Genomic DNA, 17,991 nt, shown 5'->3' with positions numbered 1-17,991 from the left:
GTTGCATAGAACTTCCCTACAGTCACTTCTTCCTCTGGGGGGAGAGAGACACACAGAGAGAGAGAGAGAGAGAGAGTATTGAATTCAATGAAAGTCAGCACCTGTGATAAACACTGGAGGAAGACATTTCATACGTACATAATCATACATTAGTAGTGTTCAAAAGTATGGAATCACCCAGAGATTTTCTTTATTGGAAATGCATACTTGTATTTACCAATGGGTGATGACATAACCCTAGCATAACCTATTAGTACCAGCAGAGACAGGCAGTAGTGATGGTGTTGGTTAAACTAGCACTAGTCTAGTTATAGTACATCGCTGTCGGGCAGAAACCTTGTATGTCCATATTAGAACATTTTAAAGTGGTCAAATTAATGCCCTACTTCATCACACAAGAGTCAGAGTGTCACACAATAGTCAATTTTGGACATAAGGTAGTAAGCTAATTACTGTAGGTAGTAATTAAGCTAATTGGTAAGTAGCCGTAGTGGTGGTAGCGCTAGTAGAAGTACCTTCATGTGGAGGAATGACTTCATCCAATATTTTGGGTTTCATTCTCTTCCAAATCTTTCTGATGATGATTCTCAGCTCTTCATTCTCTGTCTCTGGGTTTCCTATAGAACAACACAACAATACAGTAACACATGAATACAATACGTAAGGGACCACTTCAAACACTTTTCAACCCATTCATATATCACTAATGTTCATGATAAAACACCACAGTTTAAAAAAGATATATATTTAGATTTTTATTATCGTGATAAACGATGGCTTCCATTTTCGTATTGCAACTTTTCAGGAATAGAAAGCCTGCAGTTTCTATTGGTTGGATTGCTTGGATAGCTTGGATCCACACAATAACACAAAAACATACGTAACCTTTCAAACACTTCATAATAACACACATAAATACAGTGTATGAATAAAGCATTTGAAGGAACATCCAGGAAACTACAAATATAAAAGCATAATGATTGTGACTATTAAAAACCTTCAGTCTTTATCTTGAGAGCTGTGCGGACCAAGGCAAACAGTGTAGCGTTGAATGTTACAGTTCCATCGCTGTTCAGAGGCATGTTCATAGCTACCAGTCTCTGAAATAGAGAAAGAGAGAGAGAGGGGGGGGGGGGGAGAGGGGGGGGGGGGGGGGTTGGCAATTCAGATAAATCCTGACAATTTTCTGAAAATGATTTGAGTTAAAAACGTTTGCTCTGGAAGAATATAGATTCGAAATTTGCGCCACATGTTCACGATCTTTAAAAAATAGCAGACCTACAAGCTCGTAGCGCTATGAGCTTGTAGATCTGCTATTTTTCAATAGCTAAAGTATAACATAGTGCTTGAAACACCAAAAGGGGTTCCCACCCAGAATTGGGTTAACATTTTCTAGCTCCATAATTTTTGTTATTTTCAGAAAGAGAAAAGAAAAGAATGTGGGGTGGCAGGAGAGCATGGACAAAAAGAAAATTAGAACGAAAAATATGCATATGGCATATCCAGCTTCTATATGTAAAATTTAACTGGCTTCCTATCAAGCCAGTATCCCGTGTACTCTTAGAGATTATACATGCATATTTATGTACATATTATTGTCATATCTGTCTATGCAGTATTATCTATGCTCTTGTGTGATGTATGTTACATTACCTTGCAAGCCACTCTATGAGGACACAGTTTTCCAAAACCCAGAGGAGGCTGGATTCTTCGGAGCAGAGCGACCACATCCAGGTGTTTTATACGACCCCTTCATTCAAACACAGAACAGTGTTACTGAAAGGTAAAGAGCCCCCATTTGACCACAGATTTGTAGTCCAGCACTACTCAGCACCATGGACAGCTCACAGTTCATGTGGTTCAGAACCATGGACAGAGCTCATCTCAGAATCATGGACATGAACTATCGTTGCTGTCAAGTGGAATCCTCGTATGTACCTAAACAGTTCCTTTTTATTATTGTCAAATTGTGAAAATAGCTGATCTACAAGCTCACAACATTTAAACATGGAGATACACGGTTTCGGGTTTCCGCCCGTCGGCAACAATATATCATGTAAATACTGTATCTGTGATTTAAATGAAACATCTTACTTGGCTTCTGGGTCATACTCTGACCAGATTCTCTTGAACTCATCCAGGTGATGCGGCCCCAAGATGGACCAATCGCGCGTCAGGTAGTCAAAGTTGTCCATGATGACGGCCACAAACAGATTGATAATCTGAATGAAATAAAACAACAAGGTGTGAACAATGTGAACGCATCAATGACACGACCGAGCAGGGGAGAGGACGCAAACACTGTACAAATAATCAAACCGTATAGACCCTGTAGTGTTCCTATGCTGGGGTGAAAAGATTCTGCGTGTCGGGAGCTTGCATGTAGATCTGCTATTTAGGGAACTGAGATTTGGTGTTGAGAGGACAAAAGGAGCAGGCATAGTGCAGAGCCCTGGGGGACCCCGGTCAACCCAAGTACGGCGGATTTAAGGGATTAATGTTGTTGTTTGCACGCATGTGTGTGTGTGTGTGTGTGTGTGTGTGTGTGTGTGTGTGTGTGTGTGTGTGTGTGTGTGTGTGTCGTGCGTCTCACCAGGAAAGCACACAGCATGAAGAAACTGACGAAATAGACAATAGCGATGGTGCTCCCACAGGTGAACTCCTCTCCTGGTTCAGAGTCCGCCTCTGGATCGCACCGTTTCCCCGGCATGCTGGCTAGCATGATCTCCTGCCACGCCTCGCCTGTGGCACACCTACAATAACAACACAATGATGATGATAATAATAATAATAATAATAATAATAATAATAATAATACATAGATAGTTTCACCACTTTCAACTAGGATAACTAGGATAATCACAATTATTTCGGGTCATTGTCATAATCTTTTCCATGTTAATTTTTTTGTTTTTTTTTTAACAGCAGAAACAGCAGATGTACAAGCTCACAACACATCATCGCGTCACTCTGTGAGCTTATAGATCTGCTATTTCCACTGTTACATTTTCATATGATTAAATATAAATGTGTATGAATTGAAATAATTAAATACGTCTCTAATTTCTCTCTATATTTAAGCTATTTTTCAATGTATGGCCCGTGGAATATTTGTTTACGAAGCCTAAATGAAACGTTATTTATTTATTAAGGTCCAATCAAAAGGTTTTGACAAAGAAAATTGGGAAATAGGACATCCTGTAATACGAGCATATTTTGATGTAATTTGTACTTTTAAGTGTCACGATGCAAAAAACTTTTTATTGGGTTACCAACGTTTCTGTTTCTGCAACAAAATGCCTTCTTCGGGGCATATACCCTGAAGAAACATTGGTAACCGAATAAAAAATAAAATAAAATAAAAATAAATTTTGCATCGTGACTACGAGCTGTGCGACCTCTCCTTCCTAATTTCAAGTTTGTCTCCCCGTGGTCAGCACCTCCCCACTATTGGTGTGCGGCGTGCGCTCCTACCTTTTTGTTTGCTTTGATACTTCTACTCAAGTAACAAGGGGAGAGCAACGGACTTGAACTCATGCTTCCTTCATGCCTGAGTGTCCAAGTTGCTCCTTTACACCTGACAGGGGGGAGTTTTCCTGGTTGGACATAGCGTGTGGAAGGAACACGTTATTCCAACCAGTTCCTTTCCCCTCCATCAGGCGCCCCGGCTGGCCAGGGGGAGGCAGTTTAGTGACCAGGACTACTGCATGTTGCAGTGCAGGCGACAGCACTACCAACCGTGCCACCGTGCCCCCTTCAAGTAACATTTTTAATGCAGTACTTTCACTTGTACTCTCACTCCTCCTCCAGTGAGGAGGAGGAGAGAGAGAGAGAGGAAGAGGAGGAAGAAGAGGAGTATATATAGACCTGAAGAGCAGCAGCACAGCCTGAGGAAATGTCTGGAAGTTGTTGTTCCTGTTGATCTGGGTGTAACTCTGCATCGCGACCTTCCCAAACGTCTGCACAGGAGTAAAGAGGGTTTGACATTAGACAGCGTTGAGGCCCATTCTACTGCCCTATATACATCAGTAGTTCTCAAACTTTTATGTTTAACCCATTCTGACCTGAGATCAGATACTATAAATGTCTTCTACATCCTGACAGTTTTCTGAAAAAGCTATGTTTCTATGTCAGTCGTTCTTCGATAAATAAATAAAAATCAGACCTACAAGCTCGTAGCGCGCCACTCGGTGGGGCGCTATGAGCTTGTAGATCTGCTATTTTTCAATAGCTAAAGCATAACATAATGCTAACACCAAAATGTGTTAAGATTTTTCTAAAATGTTCAAAAATAGAAGATGTACAAGTTTGCAGCGTGGCTTCATGATACACATTTTTTGTTAATCCATTCAGGAGTCAGGACGGGAACCTTTTTTGGTGTTAAAGCATTATGATATACTATTAAAGCTTGTATATCTGCCATTTTTTTTAAACCGTGAAAATGTGGCACAAATCTTTGAATATTTCTTTCAACTCAAATCCTTGCTTCTGGGGCGGTCCCTGGAACAACATATTTTCAGATTGGGGTCCACGGCCAAATACAGATAATTCTGATAATTCCTTGACATTAAAAAATACATTAAAAAGGTTGAGCACCACTGACATAGAAACATGGGTTTTTCAGAAAACTGTTAGGATTTCAGAGATTGTTTTTCCCCAGAATCGGCCTCAGTCAGTCCTAAATGGTTTAATGATGAATTGGCAAACAGTAAGAATCAGAATGTGTGATATATATATAACCCATTCTGACCGGGCACCCATTTTGGTGTCAGCATCGTGTCGTGCTTTAGCTATTTAAAAATAGCAGATCTACAAGCTCATATCGCGCCACCGAGTGGCGCGATATGAGCTTGTAGGTCTGCTATTTTTGAACAATCGAAGAACGACTGACTTTTTTTTAATCTGATCTCAGGTCAGAATGGGTTAATCAGACCAGTGTGTGTCCAGTGGAAACCTCGTATGAATCTGATCTCAGGTCAGAATGGGTTAAAATGCAAGGTGATGATGATGAGGATGTTTTCCGTATTGCCCAACCCAGTTATTTGAGTGTGTGTTGACCCTACAGACTGACCTGCATGCCAACCACAGCATAGATGAAGAAGATCAGGGCGATAAGCAGAGCTACGTATGGCAGGGCCTACACGCACGCACGCACGCACGCACACACACACACACACACACACACACACACACACACACACACACACACACACACACACACACACACACACACACACACACACACACACACACACACACACACACACAGGACATGGTTAGCGCTGACCCTGTGCCCTGGAGCAAGGCAGTAAAACATCATCCTCAAGTCAACAGATCTACACTCCACACGTCCCAAACTCTTCTCCCTTCTGGCTCCAAAACTGTGGAATGCACTTCCCATTGCAGTCAGAACTGCAGCATCACTCCCAATCTTCCGCCGTAGTCTGAAAACCCACCTTTTTAGACTCCATCATGGCCCACAGCACTTACCCTACCCCCTTAGATAGCATTTCTGTAGACTTAGATAGCATCTGATACAGACTTATAGCATGTTATGTAGACGGCACTATAATTGCATTGTATATAGTCATAGCACGCCATAGTACATATGTATAGCATAGTAGTATATATATTTATATGTATAGTCTCATAATATAGATATTCCACTGTTACTTTCTTAGCTTACGCATGTTTTATGATAAATGCTTTTGTGATGTATTCCCATGCTTTTGTTCTTGATTATTGTAAGTCGCTCTGGATTAAGAGCGTCTGCTAAATGCCTAAATTGTAAATTGTAAATTATAATCTAAAACAGTTAATTATACTATGCTACACTTGACTATATACAGTAGTACCACACAACGCTGTACCATACTATACTACAATATTATGACATCCTACTGCACTACTGTACTAGGCTATTACACAAGAGCATCTCCTGTCTTCTAATCTAAAGTACAGTTTTTCTATATATATTTACCATGATTTATTATTGTTGTATTTCTCTAATGTAATTACATATTTATATGACCAAGAAGAGGCGTTAGCCCTTCCTCCTCCCAAAACGACATTCTTTAGCACCTCCTGCTGACATTAGCTGCTGACATTAGCTGCTGACATTAGCTGCTGACATTAGCTGCTGACATTAGCTGCTGACATTAGCTGCTGACATTAGCTGCCGGCCTGCTCGCTTTGCCTAAACAAATGGCAACTAAAAAATACGGGGAAGCAGCTTTTTGCTTCTACAGGCCGACGGCGCGGAACAAACTCCCACTGTACCTTCGACAGGCAGCCTCTGTAGACATTTTCAAAGCACAGCTCAAGACCCACTTCTACACCCTTGCTTTTAATTGATCTTTTAATTTTTTGTTATTCATGTCCTCACTGTATTGCATTACTGCTCTTGTTTTTTAATGTTTATGCCTTGCCTTGCTTTTCTTTTCTTTTTTTCTCCATTGCTCTGTAAAGCACTTTGAGCTGCATTTCATGTCATGAAAGGTGCTATACAAATAAAGTTTTATTATTATTATTAGCCCCTCCCCTCTGACATTAGCCCATCCCCTTTGACATTAGCCCCTCCCCTCTGACATTAGCCCCTCCCCTCTGACCTGTAGGGATTTGATGAAAGTCCACAGCAGCGTGCGAATGCCCTCCCCTTTGCTCAGGAGCTTGACCAGTCGCATCACTCGAAACAGGCGGAAGAAAGTAATCGACACACGAGAGCTGTCGTCCCCACTCTGAGAGACAGACAGACAGACAGACAGACAGACAGACAGACAGACAGACAGACAGACAGACAGGGGGAGGTAATGTAGGTACTGTATTGCTGTTGTGAGATGAATCATTACTTTTCCATCCTGTAAGTGTTAAGAGTGCTGTTCTTAACATACCCAGGAGGTGGCAGTGTTGTACTCAATGCTAAAAAGCACAACATCATATCCACAGCGATTGCGTCAAACCATTATACTTCAGACATACTACTACTGTTAGTGTTGATACTGCTACTGCTTTACTTACGCTGAACTCTGTCACCACTATGTCAACAACACTCCCAACAACAATCAGAGCGTCAAAGGAGTTCCAGGCATCAATGAAGTAATGCTGAAGAAAGGTAGACAGACAGACAGTATTAATTAAGACAGCATTCTGACCTGAGATCAGATCCATACGAGGTTTCCACTGGACACACACTGGTCTGACGAACCCATTCTGACCTGAGATCAGATTCTAAAAATGTCAGTCGCTCTTCGATTTTTCAAAAATAGCAGACCTACAAGCTCATATCGCGCCACTCGGTGGCGCGATATGAGCTTGTAGATCTGCTATTTTTCAATAGCTAAAGCATAACATGATGCCGACACCAAAATGGGTGCCCGGTCAGAATGGGTTAACGCACGCACGCACGCACAACAGCAATGATTGATTAGTTCATAATAATGTACTTTTCCCCTTCCCATAATATGTACAATATTTGTCTTTGAAATGTAGTGTGCAAGTGAAAGTCTCTCCCAGTGGTGGAAATGTATCCAAAAATACAAATAAGCAAGTGAAGGAACAGATACTAATTTTGACAAAGGTTCCACAGAGGATATGGATGGATCAAGTGGTTAATTACAGTACAAGCTATATGCACTGTATCAGCACAGCGCAGTAGTGTCTCACCTTGAGCCTGAGAGCCATCAGTTTGAGTAACATCTCCACAGTAAACAGACCAGTGAACACCATGTTCAGTATGTCCATGACGTGGCTGAACTCCTTCGACTGCTCGTAGTGCTGAAACACACACACACACACACACACACACACATGCACGTGAGACTGAAATACTGCACGCATGCATGCATGCACGCACGCACATACGCACTCACTCACGCATGCACAGACAAACAGACACGCACGCACATACACTCACGTACGTACGCACGCACGCACGCACGCACACACACTCCAACCCTACCTGTACAGCCAGTGTGACTGTGTTGAGTAGAATGAGGACAAACATGACGTATTCAAAGACACTGGAGTTGATGATGGACCAGAACTTATACTGGACTGGATTCTTTGGGATGTACAGCTTCAACGGCTGAGCCTTCAGCGCAAACTCTACACACTGACGCTGTAGAGACAGACAGACAGACAGACAGACAGACAGACAGACAGACAGACAGACAGACAGACAGACAGACAGACAGACAGACAGACAGACAGACAGACAGACAGACAGACAGACAGACAGACAGACAGACAGACGTTGATTCAACTCATCAAGTTTAGTATAGTGTTATTTTAAATCCACATCTCCTTTATTATACCCAGGTAATATTCACTGCAATTTCTATTTAGTCTCTTAGTATTTTTTTTAAAACCTCTAAAGCCATATCACATGAATGTTGGCTCGATATATGTCTCATGTATGGCGGGGAATGTGTGTGGAAGTGCCTCATTCGATTCTTTGTCACAACAAAGCAAAAAGCTCATTTGTCTGAAGGGGATGCTGGTGGAGACAGTGCAGATCTCAGTAAGCTGGTCATAATATGTTGGGAGTGTCAGTGATAAAGCCTTTCCGGGAAGCAAGCACTAAACAGTGTACTTAACATTGAACTGCCCATTGCAATTTTCCATATTTAGGACATGTACAGTATATTTCAAGGCCAGGCAGCCTGATGAATTTTAATATGATTTTTAATATCTGCTAGTAGGGAAATCTTCACATGGCGTTGGGTTGCCTATAGCGCGGCCCCCACTATGCAGGAGTGGATAGATAATAGTTAATGACATCTTTATCGTGGGAAGGATTACCTTCTCTCTCCTTCAGAAAGACTTCAGAAAGAGTTCATTCAATTCTGATCTAACTGGGTCAAATCTGTAAAGCCTTACAGGCAGATTTTGTACAGGAATAAAAATGACTATAATATAGTCATAAAAAATGATATATGAGCCACAAGAAGACCCGAGAGCGTAATATAACGCTCTCGGGTCCCAATTGTATTTTATTTTTCAAAACTAAAATCCATGGACAATAGCTAAATGGCCTTTGGAAAATTATAATAATACTGCCATCTGAAAAAGAAATAATACTAATAATACTAATAAACCAACAACTTTAAAGCAAATGGAGATATTGAATTATTATTATTTGACGCAAATATATCCACTCAATTTGACCATGGAATAGAAAAAAATGGCACCACATATAATAGTTGACAGTAATGTCAGAGAGATAGATAATGGATAACATCATACAGCGAACCTTGTATTTCTTGGTTTTTCAGTGAGACGGCAATGGGAAGCTCTGCCTGCTCCAGTGTTCAATATATACTACACACCATAACCTCTGTCTCAACCTCTGACTTCACACTGACTGCAGCAGCAACAAACTGGACGTGTTGTGAGGATTATCACCAAAACTACTCTCTGGTCTTATCACCCAGGCGATTAACACAGTAATTAACATGAACATCCATTAGCTCATGACTCCTAGACGCACGCACGCACGCATGCACGCACGCACAAACAGCACGCACGCACGCACGCACGCACAAGCAGCACGCACGCACGCACAAACAACACCCGCACAGGTACCTGGTTTTTGTCCAGTTCACAGTTCTTGTACTCCTGTTCCCCCTGCTCTCTGAAGGTGATGATGACAAAACCAACAAAGATGTTCATCATGAAGAAGGCGATGATGATGATGTACACGATGAAGAATATGGATATCTCCACACGGTAGTTGTAGATCGGACCCGAGTTCTCCGAATTCGCATCAATGGCCTTATAGAGAAGCCTGGAATGAATATAACATATATTATATCTTTATACATAAAATATATAGATTCGTAATAAACACATTATACAGCACACTGGAAGGTATATAATATTCATATTAATATATAATACAATCTATAGTATTTCAGACTTTTATATTGTATACATGAATGTTGAGTACTGGTGTTGTTGGCTTGTCCTGTATCTGTCATGTATCTGTTGTCTGTCCTGTCTTATGTACAAACTTCAATAAAAATACTTGAATAATAATAATAATAATAATATATAATACAATCTATATTCAAAATAGATAATAAATATATTGAAATAATATCTACAACATAACACATTATAAATCAGTTTTGTCGTTTTATCTTGACAATATTCATGATATTAGTGTGTATTCAGCACAAGCACTGACAGAATCCAACTGCTAGCATTGAAAGACAGTCTTTAGTTTGAGAAGGCACGAGGTGACAGCTCGGTGCCGCGCTATGAGCTTGTAGATCTGTTATTTTTCAATAGCTAAAGTGTAACATAATGCTTCACCCATTCTGGACGGGAACCCGTTTTGTTGTTTTAACTAAGCATTATGTTATTCTTTTTTTTTTTAAACAATATATTTATTTATTGTTTTTTTTTTTGTTTGTTTTTTGAACAAAACAATACATAATACAGACAATACAATTACTTAAAATGAGAAACAAACAAAAAACAAAACAAAAACATACAATACATACACAAATAAATACAGTAATAAAATAAGGGCACTTAGAATGGTAAAAACAACAGAGTCCTTATGGCCACAAGACCAAACAGCTGCAGAGAATACAATTAGACATTTTCAGTTTCAGTTTCCACCATTAAATAAGATACATCATTAACCGTAATATATTGGATAAACCGTCCCCATATCTTATCAAACATCTTCTGTTTATTCTTCAAAGTATAAGTGATTCTTTCCAGAGGAAAGACTAACTCCCTAAACCACTGAGCAATACTGGGTTTAGCATTATGTTATTCTTTAGCTACTGAAAAATAGCAGATCTACAAGCTCGTGGCGCGCCAGCGAGTGGCGCGCTACGAGCTTGTAGGTCTGCTATTTTTGAACAATCATGAAAATGTGGCACAGATCTTTGAATATAATATTCTTTCAGAAGACTTTTTTATTTATTGCGACGTCAGGCCTAAATGGGTTAAAACACCAAAAGGCGTTCCTGTCCAGAATGGGTCAACATGTTGTGGAATCTCACTATTTGAGCGCCGTTCATGTGAGCATTTCCACGGCAGAGTTCAGCACCATGGACAGCGCCAGCTCCTCGGCCAGCCAAACACTGTTCTCATTCGGCTTGATATGATGACACCTGCGCTCTGGCTAACAACAGGCTGGACACAGCTGTGCTGAGTTGCTTCTGATCAAGCTTTTGCTATGAATTGTGCTGCTGCTCACTCTATGAGGTATAATTCAGATACAAACCTGATGTTGTATTTTCTCTTGTTTTGTAGGCAACTTAGGTCCTCCACTGTCTGCTTCGGTGTTGTGTTTGCATGGACGTGGTGTGTGTGTGTGTGTGTGTGTGTGTGTGTGTGTGTGTGTGTGTGCTTACGCTGGCCAGCCTTCAAATGTTGACACGGTGAACAGTGCCATCATTCCACTCAGGACATTGTCGAAGTTGAAGTCGCTGTTGTGCCAAATCCTCTGTCTTACCATTGGATGAGTCACATCACCATCCTTATAAACCACAAAGGTACCCCTACAAAGCACGCACGCACGCACACATGCACGCACGCACACGCACACACGCGCACACACACACACACACACACACACACACACACACACACACACACACACACACACACACACACACACACACACACACACACACACACACACACAGACACACAGAGGCATCAGACAGATAGACGCAGACATTTTGGAGTCATGCTGGGACATCCACAGCAGTTGAAACAGGCAGATATTACAGAAACATACTTGCACTGGTCAGGATTGTGCTTTGCCTCATCTGTACATCGGTAGAATTTACCCTGAAAATACGCACATATGAGATGTCAGAACACATTTTAAACATGGCATTTCAAACAAATCATGTTAAAATTTCATGACACAACAGAACAGGAGAATTCCCTGCAGCAATGAAAACAAAGTGTTAAAATGTCACCCGAACAAATTAGGTCTAAAAGCTTCAAAGCCTGTACTTGGATCCCTATTAAACTCAGTCAGTAGAGTCAGTCAGTCAGTCAGTCAGTCAGTCAGTCAGTCAGTCAGTCAGTCAGTCAGTCAGTCAGTCAGTCAGTCAGTCAGTCAGTCAGTCAGTCAGTCAGTCAGTCAGTCAGTCAGTCAGTCAGTCAGTAGAGTCAGTCAGTCAGTCAGTCAGTCAGTCAGTCAGGCAGTCAGTCAGTCAGTCAGTCAGTCAGTCAGTCAGTCAGTCAGTCAGTCAGTCAGTCAGTCAGTTAGTCAGTCAATCAGTCAGTCAGTCAGTCAGTAACTCACTCACCTTAAACAGCTGAACTCCAATACAGGCGAACATGAACTGTAGCAGCGTGGTGACAATCATGATGTTACCGATCGTTTTGATGGCAACAAATACACACTGGACTACATGCTGCAACACAAAGACACACACTGGTTACACACACACACACACACACACACACACACACACACACACACACACACACACACACACACACACCCACACACACACACACACACACACACACACACACACACACACACACACACACACACACACACACACACACACACACACACTAGATTTCCAGTTACCTTGAGTCCTTTAGCTCTGTTGATGGCTCTTAGAGGCCTGAGGACTCTGAGAACTCTGAGAATCTTTACTACAGAGATAGCACTGGAACTACAGAGAGAGAGAGAGAGAGAGAGAGAGAGAGAGAGAGAGAGAGAGAGAGAGTTAAATGTAATGTAGTGGTTGTCAAACTATGGATTGCAACCCCCCCGGGTGGTCACCAAGATCAGGTGTATATATATACCGGAATATATTTATTTCATTTTTTGCTCCATAAACATCTTCTTCCTCCTCCACAGAGAAACGTAAAGAAATGATAAGCCAGTCTACCAATTAGGATTGTGGCAGGCAGTTACGGAATTCTTGCTGTCAATCGATTGTCACCTAGGTGATCTAATCGATTGGCTCAATTGTCTCGTCTGAGGCAGGGGTTCTCAACCTGGGGGTCGCAACCCCATAGGGGGGGGGGGGTCGCCAAATTATTTGGGGGGGTCCCCAGATTATATATATATATTAAAAAAAAAGTTTTATTTGTTTTTTATTTTATTTTGGCAACTGAAGGGCTGGAAAATGGAAATTCAGAGTTTACATAGTACACATACTGTAGTACATGCATACATTTCCTTAATGATTATATTGTCACGGTCACAGACTTTGCTTGTCTAGGTGTTGTATTTCTATGTTGTGTTCTAGTTGTTTTGGTTCTATGTTCTCGTCTTCCCCAGGTGTTTCTCATGTGTAATCAGCCCTCTTGTTTTGGGGATGTAGAGGGGGGGCGGGGGTCGCGAGACATGGCCCAAGCATTTCAGCGGGTCCCCGGCCAAAAACGTTGAGAACGGCTGGTCTGAGGGACCCACAAAAAGCAGCACACGCTCCGTGCTGCGTGCACACATGCATCTTGTTTTGATGACGCTGCTGTGTCATTGTATGGAGACAGTGACTAGAACAGAACACAGAGAGGGGATGGAGTAAACAAACGTGCGTCTGCCTCTGTGGACATATAAGGGCCGACACAGGAGTATAATTATGTTTCTTGATGAAGCATGAGTATTTGGTTGTATGGTGATACTCGTCATCGACACGCAAAAGTATTGATTTTACTCGCCATTTGTTAAAAGAATACCATTTTCGACCGTATGCCCATAAATACTGATTATAAGATGGCACTAGTTCCATCTACTCACCCTGTGCCACAGAGGTTGGCTTGGGACAGTGCAGAAACATTTGCACATTATGTGTAACGTGTACCTTGTGCATTTACTCATCCTGACCATTAGGAGCAGTGGGAACTATAAATACAGCACCTGGAGAGCCATTAAGAGTTAACCCATTCTGAACGGGGACCCATTTTGGTGTTGGCATCATGTCGTGCTTTAGCTATTTAAAAATAGCAGATCTACAAGCTCATATCGCGCCACCGAGTGGCGCGATACGAGCTTGTAGGTCTGCTATTTTTGAAAAATCTAAGACACTTTTAGAATCTGATCTCAGGTCAGAATGGGTTAATAATGAAACTGTCAGGATGTAATAGACATTTTTAGAATCTGATCTCAGGTCAGAATGGGTTAAGTGTCTTGCTCAGGGACACACTTACAATTCCCAGACGGCATCTCCATCCATTCTGTGCGTGTGTGTGTGACTGTGTGTGTGCCCGTGCGTGCGTGTGGCCTAATATGGCCAATGTCTTTTAGGGGTCCCCAGTTAGTCAAAACATTTGAGAACGACTGCAGTAGAGGATTTCAAGAAATAACATGTATTCTAATACTCGTTCTCTCTGTGTGTGTGTGTGTGTGTGTGTGTGTGTGTGTGTGTGTGTGTGTGTGTGTGTGTGTGTGTGTGTGTGTGTGTGTGTGTGTGTGTGTGTGTGTGTATTGTTACTGACTGCAGAAAGAAGGACACCAGGGAGACAGAGACGACCAGCAGATCCAGCAGGTTGAACCAGTTCCTGCAGAAGGATCCCTGATGGAGGAACGCTCCATGGACCATCATCTACATGATCAGTACACAAGTCATCAATCTGCACTACAGCGTCAACACATGGGTCAGCGCAATCAATCAATCAATCAATTAGTTCATCTGTTAGTAGGCCTACCTTCAACAGAATCTCCACAGTGAAGATGGAGGTGAAGGCATAGTCTGCATATCCCAGGATCTAAAACACACACGCACACACGCACGCACACAGAGCATAGTTTAGACACCATAGGCAGGGCTCTATTTTCGTCACTGCCCGCGACGCTGCCCGCAAGTCAGCCACCGCCCGATGATTTCGAGTATACCGTAGGAGCTTGCTCTGTCCCTAAATGGTATTTTGGTCCAAATACCAAAATTAGTTTGGTATAGAGCGGCACGCCGCTCGCCTGCAATGGAGATGTCCGCGGAGTCAGGCTGCTGCTTCATCTCTCATCTCATCTTTTTCCATAATCAGCAGAAGTGAGTGCCTGTCACGTCCTTGTGTCCATTGTGTTTATATAATTGTCTAGTCAAAGAAGTTAGCCTATTTGACTCGTGCCAGACATTGTGCGCGATACCTTTTGCTAATTCAGTTTCATCACCCCATACTCATAGCGCACGCAGCAAATTTAATACAGGGTTTAATATGATTTCCCGAACTTTCCTTTTCGCTTCATACCGTTTCGTAGAGACGACCTACAACACACACAATATATATACCAAATGAAAGCTTGAATTTCGTAGATTACATTGCAGCACAAGTGAGACTTCAAGGCAACCCTAGACCGTAAGGCTATGAAGCAATATAGCACTGGGCATAACGGGCAACGGATAAGGGATCTCTTAAAGGCAATGGCATTGGCAATGGCATGGTGATTGGTTTCATTATTGTAACGCCAAACCACACCTTTGCATAATGTAACGGGTAGTGGAGGTGTTTTAGGGTGACCAAAATAGCCACTTTAGTGCGGGAACGCCCCTTCCCCAATGCTAAATCCCAAATAGTGGCTTTAGAAAGCTCGAACGAAAATAGAGCCCCAGGTTTTCAGACACGATCAGGTCAGACATGTTTAGGACAGCAGAGCCAGGATCCTTACGGTACCATTACTGTATACATACTGTACATCCGAGGTGAAATCTCTGACCTAAAACCTTTCTGAAGTGAACACTCATCTGGAAATATACCACATGATGCACCTCTGCAATATGTGTCATCTCATCTGTCATTGCACACTGAATTAACCACTTCAACCCCAGCATCCGTATTATTCTGGTGAAAGCGACACATTGTGAGCCTGCGGATCAACAAAGATATTTAGTGTAGAGTGAAAACAGAACGTAGTATTAGTATAGGGCTTTGAGGGACTGCGGTCAACCAAGTATGGGGTTTAAGTGGTTAAGATGTTGCTTAACCCATTCTGACCTGAGATCAGATTCATACGAGGTTTCCGCCGGACAAACACTGGGTCTGATGAACCCATTCTGACCTGAGATCAGATTCTAAAAATGTCAGTCGTTCTTCGATTTTTCAAAAAATAGCAGACCTACAAGCTCGTATCGCGCCACTCGGTGGCGCGATATGAGCTTGTAGATCTGCTATTTTTCAATAGGTAAAGCATAACATGATGCCAACACCAAAATGGGTGCCCGGTCAGAATGGGTTAAGATGTTTATGTTTATGTTAGCTGGTCATTTGCTGGGCGAACTGATTCTGCTACAGTATGAATGGAAATGCCTGTCCTTCACATTTATTTCAAGCAAACAGGTCAACACTAGCTAAATGAGGCTGGCAGTGGAAGACACGAGTCTTATACATGTTGTGATATGTTCGAAGACAAGTCCTTAGTCAGCTGTTGCTAATTGACACACGAAGACAGCTGCCTGTGTGCGTGCGTGCGATGCTAGGAGAGGAGAGGTTACATGTTACGTTGTTATGCTGTCTTGTATGGCATCTGACTCACATTGTTGCGGAAGGAATGTGCTCTGATTGGATCCTCTGCAGCCAATGAGCAGCTGCTGAGGATGATGAAGACGAGGATGAGGTTAGTGAAGATGTGATGGTGGATCAGAAAATGACATCCCCTGCGGATCCTGGAAAAACAGACAGGTATAGAGACAGACAAAGGGACAGAGAGACAAATAGAGATTCAGACTTAGTTCAGGTTCATTTTAACCTGGGAGACCACAGTCGTTTTGTTTCAAATTGCGGGGCCATTAGGCTGGTAAACCAATAGGAAGTCCCCGGCTGTCTCAGCCGGGATGGTCCGCCCCTCTATGCCCAGAACACCATAGGTCTTTTTCCAGGCTAGTTAATTTAGTCCAGGAATATGAGATAGTGTTTGTTCAAATAAAGACACAGAACAGAATGCAATGTACAATACAAGTGTTAAAAAAGTAGAGTCTCGTTAGATGGCACCGGCTCTATAGATGTAGGCTACTGTATTTTTAGTATAGTTAATTACTTGTACTTATAGTTACTTACGGGTTGGTCTTGCTAAGGCAGAAGAAAGCACTGCCTTCTGGGATTGGAAGAACCTTCTCTTTAGGAGGAGCAAGATCTGCTATGTTCAACTTCTCAACTTCTCCTGAAGAGAAGAGAAGAGAAGAGAAGAGAAGAGAAGAGAAGAGAAGAGAAGAGAAGAGAAGAGAAGAGAAGAGAAGAGAAGAGAAGAGAAGAGAAGAGAAGAGAAGAGAAGAGAAGAGAAGAGAAGAGAAGAGAAGAGAAGAGAAGAGAAGAGAAGAGAAGAGAAGAGTATGTCACACACAGAGTGCCAGGGAGGCATACAGAGTATGTCACACATACTATATGTACAGCATGTGTGACAATTAACTGTATAAAGCTCTATATTTGAAAGGGCCTGTGATGAGTGTTAATGAGTGGGTGTGTGAATTGACAGCGTGATTGCTAGTTTCTTGGTGAGTCACCATAAATCACTGTTAGCTGTCTATCTCTGTCTCATAACACGCAGTCACACACGCATGCACACAAGTACTGCGTGCATGTACGCACGCACAAAAAGACACATGCACACGCACACTACGTGTATACACATAAATAATGACTTTACTGAACTGCAAGATGTTCACTTAAAGGAGAATACCATGCTAGAAGGCTTTCTTACCTTTATTTGTAGTTGTCACGTCCCTACCAAAGAGGTCCAGGTGTTATTTTGTGCAAAAGCGCATTATTGGCAATTTCCCCTACCATAAGCCCTCAATGAATTGAATTGAATTGCATTGAATTGAATTGAATGGGGTGTTGTGCTAATTCGCTTATTTCCATTACTGATCACTCAGCTTCCCCATCTCCTTATCGAGTTCACCTGCGTCCTACAGTCTCACAGCCAATCACGTAACATTCCCCACAGCATAAATACACCTCTTATCTCATCCCTTACCTTTTTGATACTGCCTCGCGCTTTCAAATTTCGTTTGATACTGCCTCGCGCTGTCAACTCAAAACCGTTTGATACGGCTTCGCGCT

At 42.1% G+C, this 17,991-nt stretch overlaps 1 protein-coding gene across 1 annotated transcript in view; it reads right to left on the bottom strand.

The window, feature by feature from the left end:
• LOC310861448 (voltage-dependent L-type calcium channel subunit alpha-1D-like) overlaps positions 1 to 17,991 on the bottom strand; it is a gene marked incomplete at its 3' end in the record, with an annotated part of 53,948 nt that overhangs the window by 10,011 nt on the left and 25,946 nt on the right. The window contains 21 exon segments of the mRNA XM_083768880.1: positions 1 to 34; positions 516 to 617; positions 998 to 1,100; positions 1,654 to 1,750; positions 2,095 to 2,222; positions 2,594 to 2,753; positions 3,868 to 3,959; positions 5,072 to 5,137; positions 6,609 to 6,737; positions 7,018 to 7,101; positions 7,663 to 7,773; positions 7,958 to 8,116; positions 9,583 to 9,784; positions 11,373 to 11,519; positions 11,762 to 11,814; positions 12,285 to 12,392; positions 12,578 to 12,665; positions 14,437 to 14,543; positions 14,647 to 14,706; positions 16,469 to 16,598; positions 16,990 to 17,092. The exon segment at positions 1 to 34 is cut by the window's left edge and continues 97 nt beyond it. Coding sequence (XP_083625006.1) covers positions 1 to 34; positions 516 to 617; positions 998 to 1,100; positions 1,654 to 1,750; positions 2,095 to 2,222; positions 2,594 to 2,753; positions 3,868 to 3,959; positions 5,072 to 5,137; positions 6,609 to 6,737; positions 7,018 to 7,101; positions 7,663 to 7,773; positions 7,958 to 8,116; positions 9,583 to 9,784; positions 11,373 to 11,519; positions 11,762 to 11,814; positions 12,285 to 12,392; positions 12,578 to 12,665; positions 14,437 to 14,543; positions 14,647 to 14,706; positions 16,469 to 16,598; positions 16,990 to 17,092 — 2,263 coding nt within the window.

The sequence above is a fragment of the Protomyctophum parallelum genome (genome assembly GCF_964188405.1).
Source record: "Protomyctophum parallelum genome assembly, chromosome: 7".
NCBI classification, from domain to species: Eukaryota; Metazoa; Chordata; class Actinopteri; order Myctophiformes; family Myctophidae; genus Protomyctophum; species Protomyctophum parallelum.
Note: the sequence above shows the minus strand (reverse complement) of the source record. Positions and strands in the feature narration are given on the sequence as shown.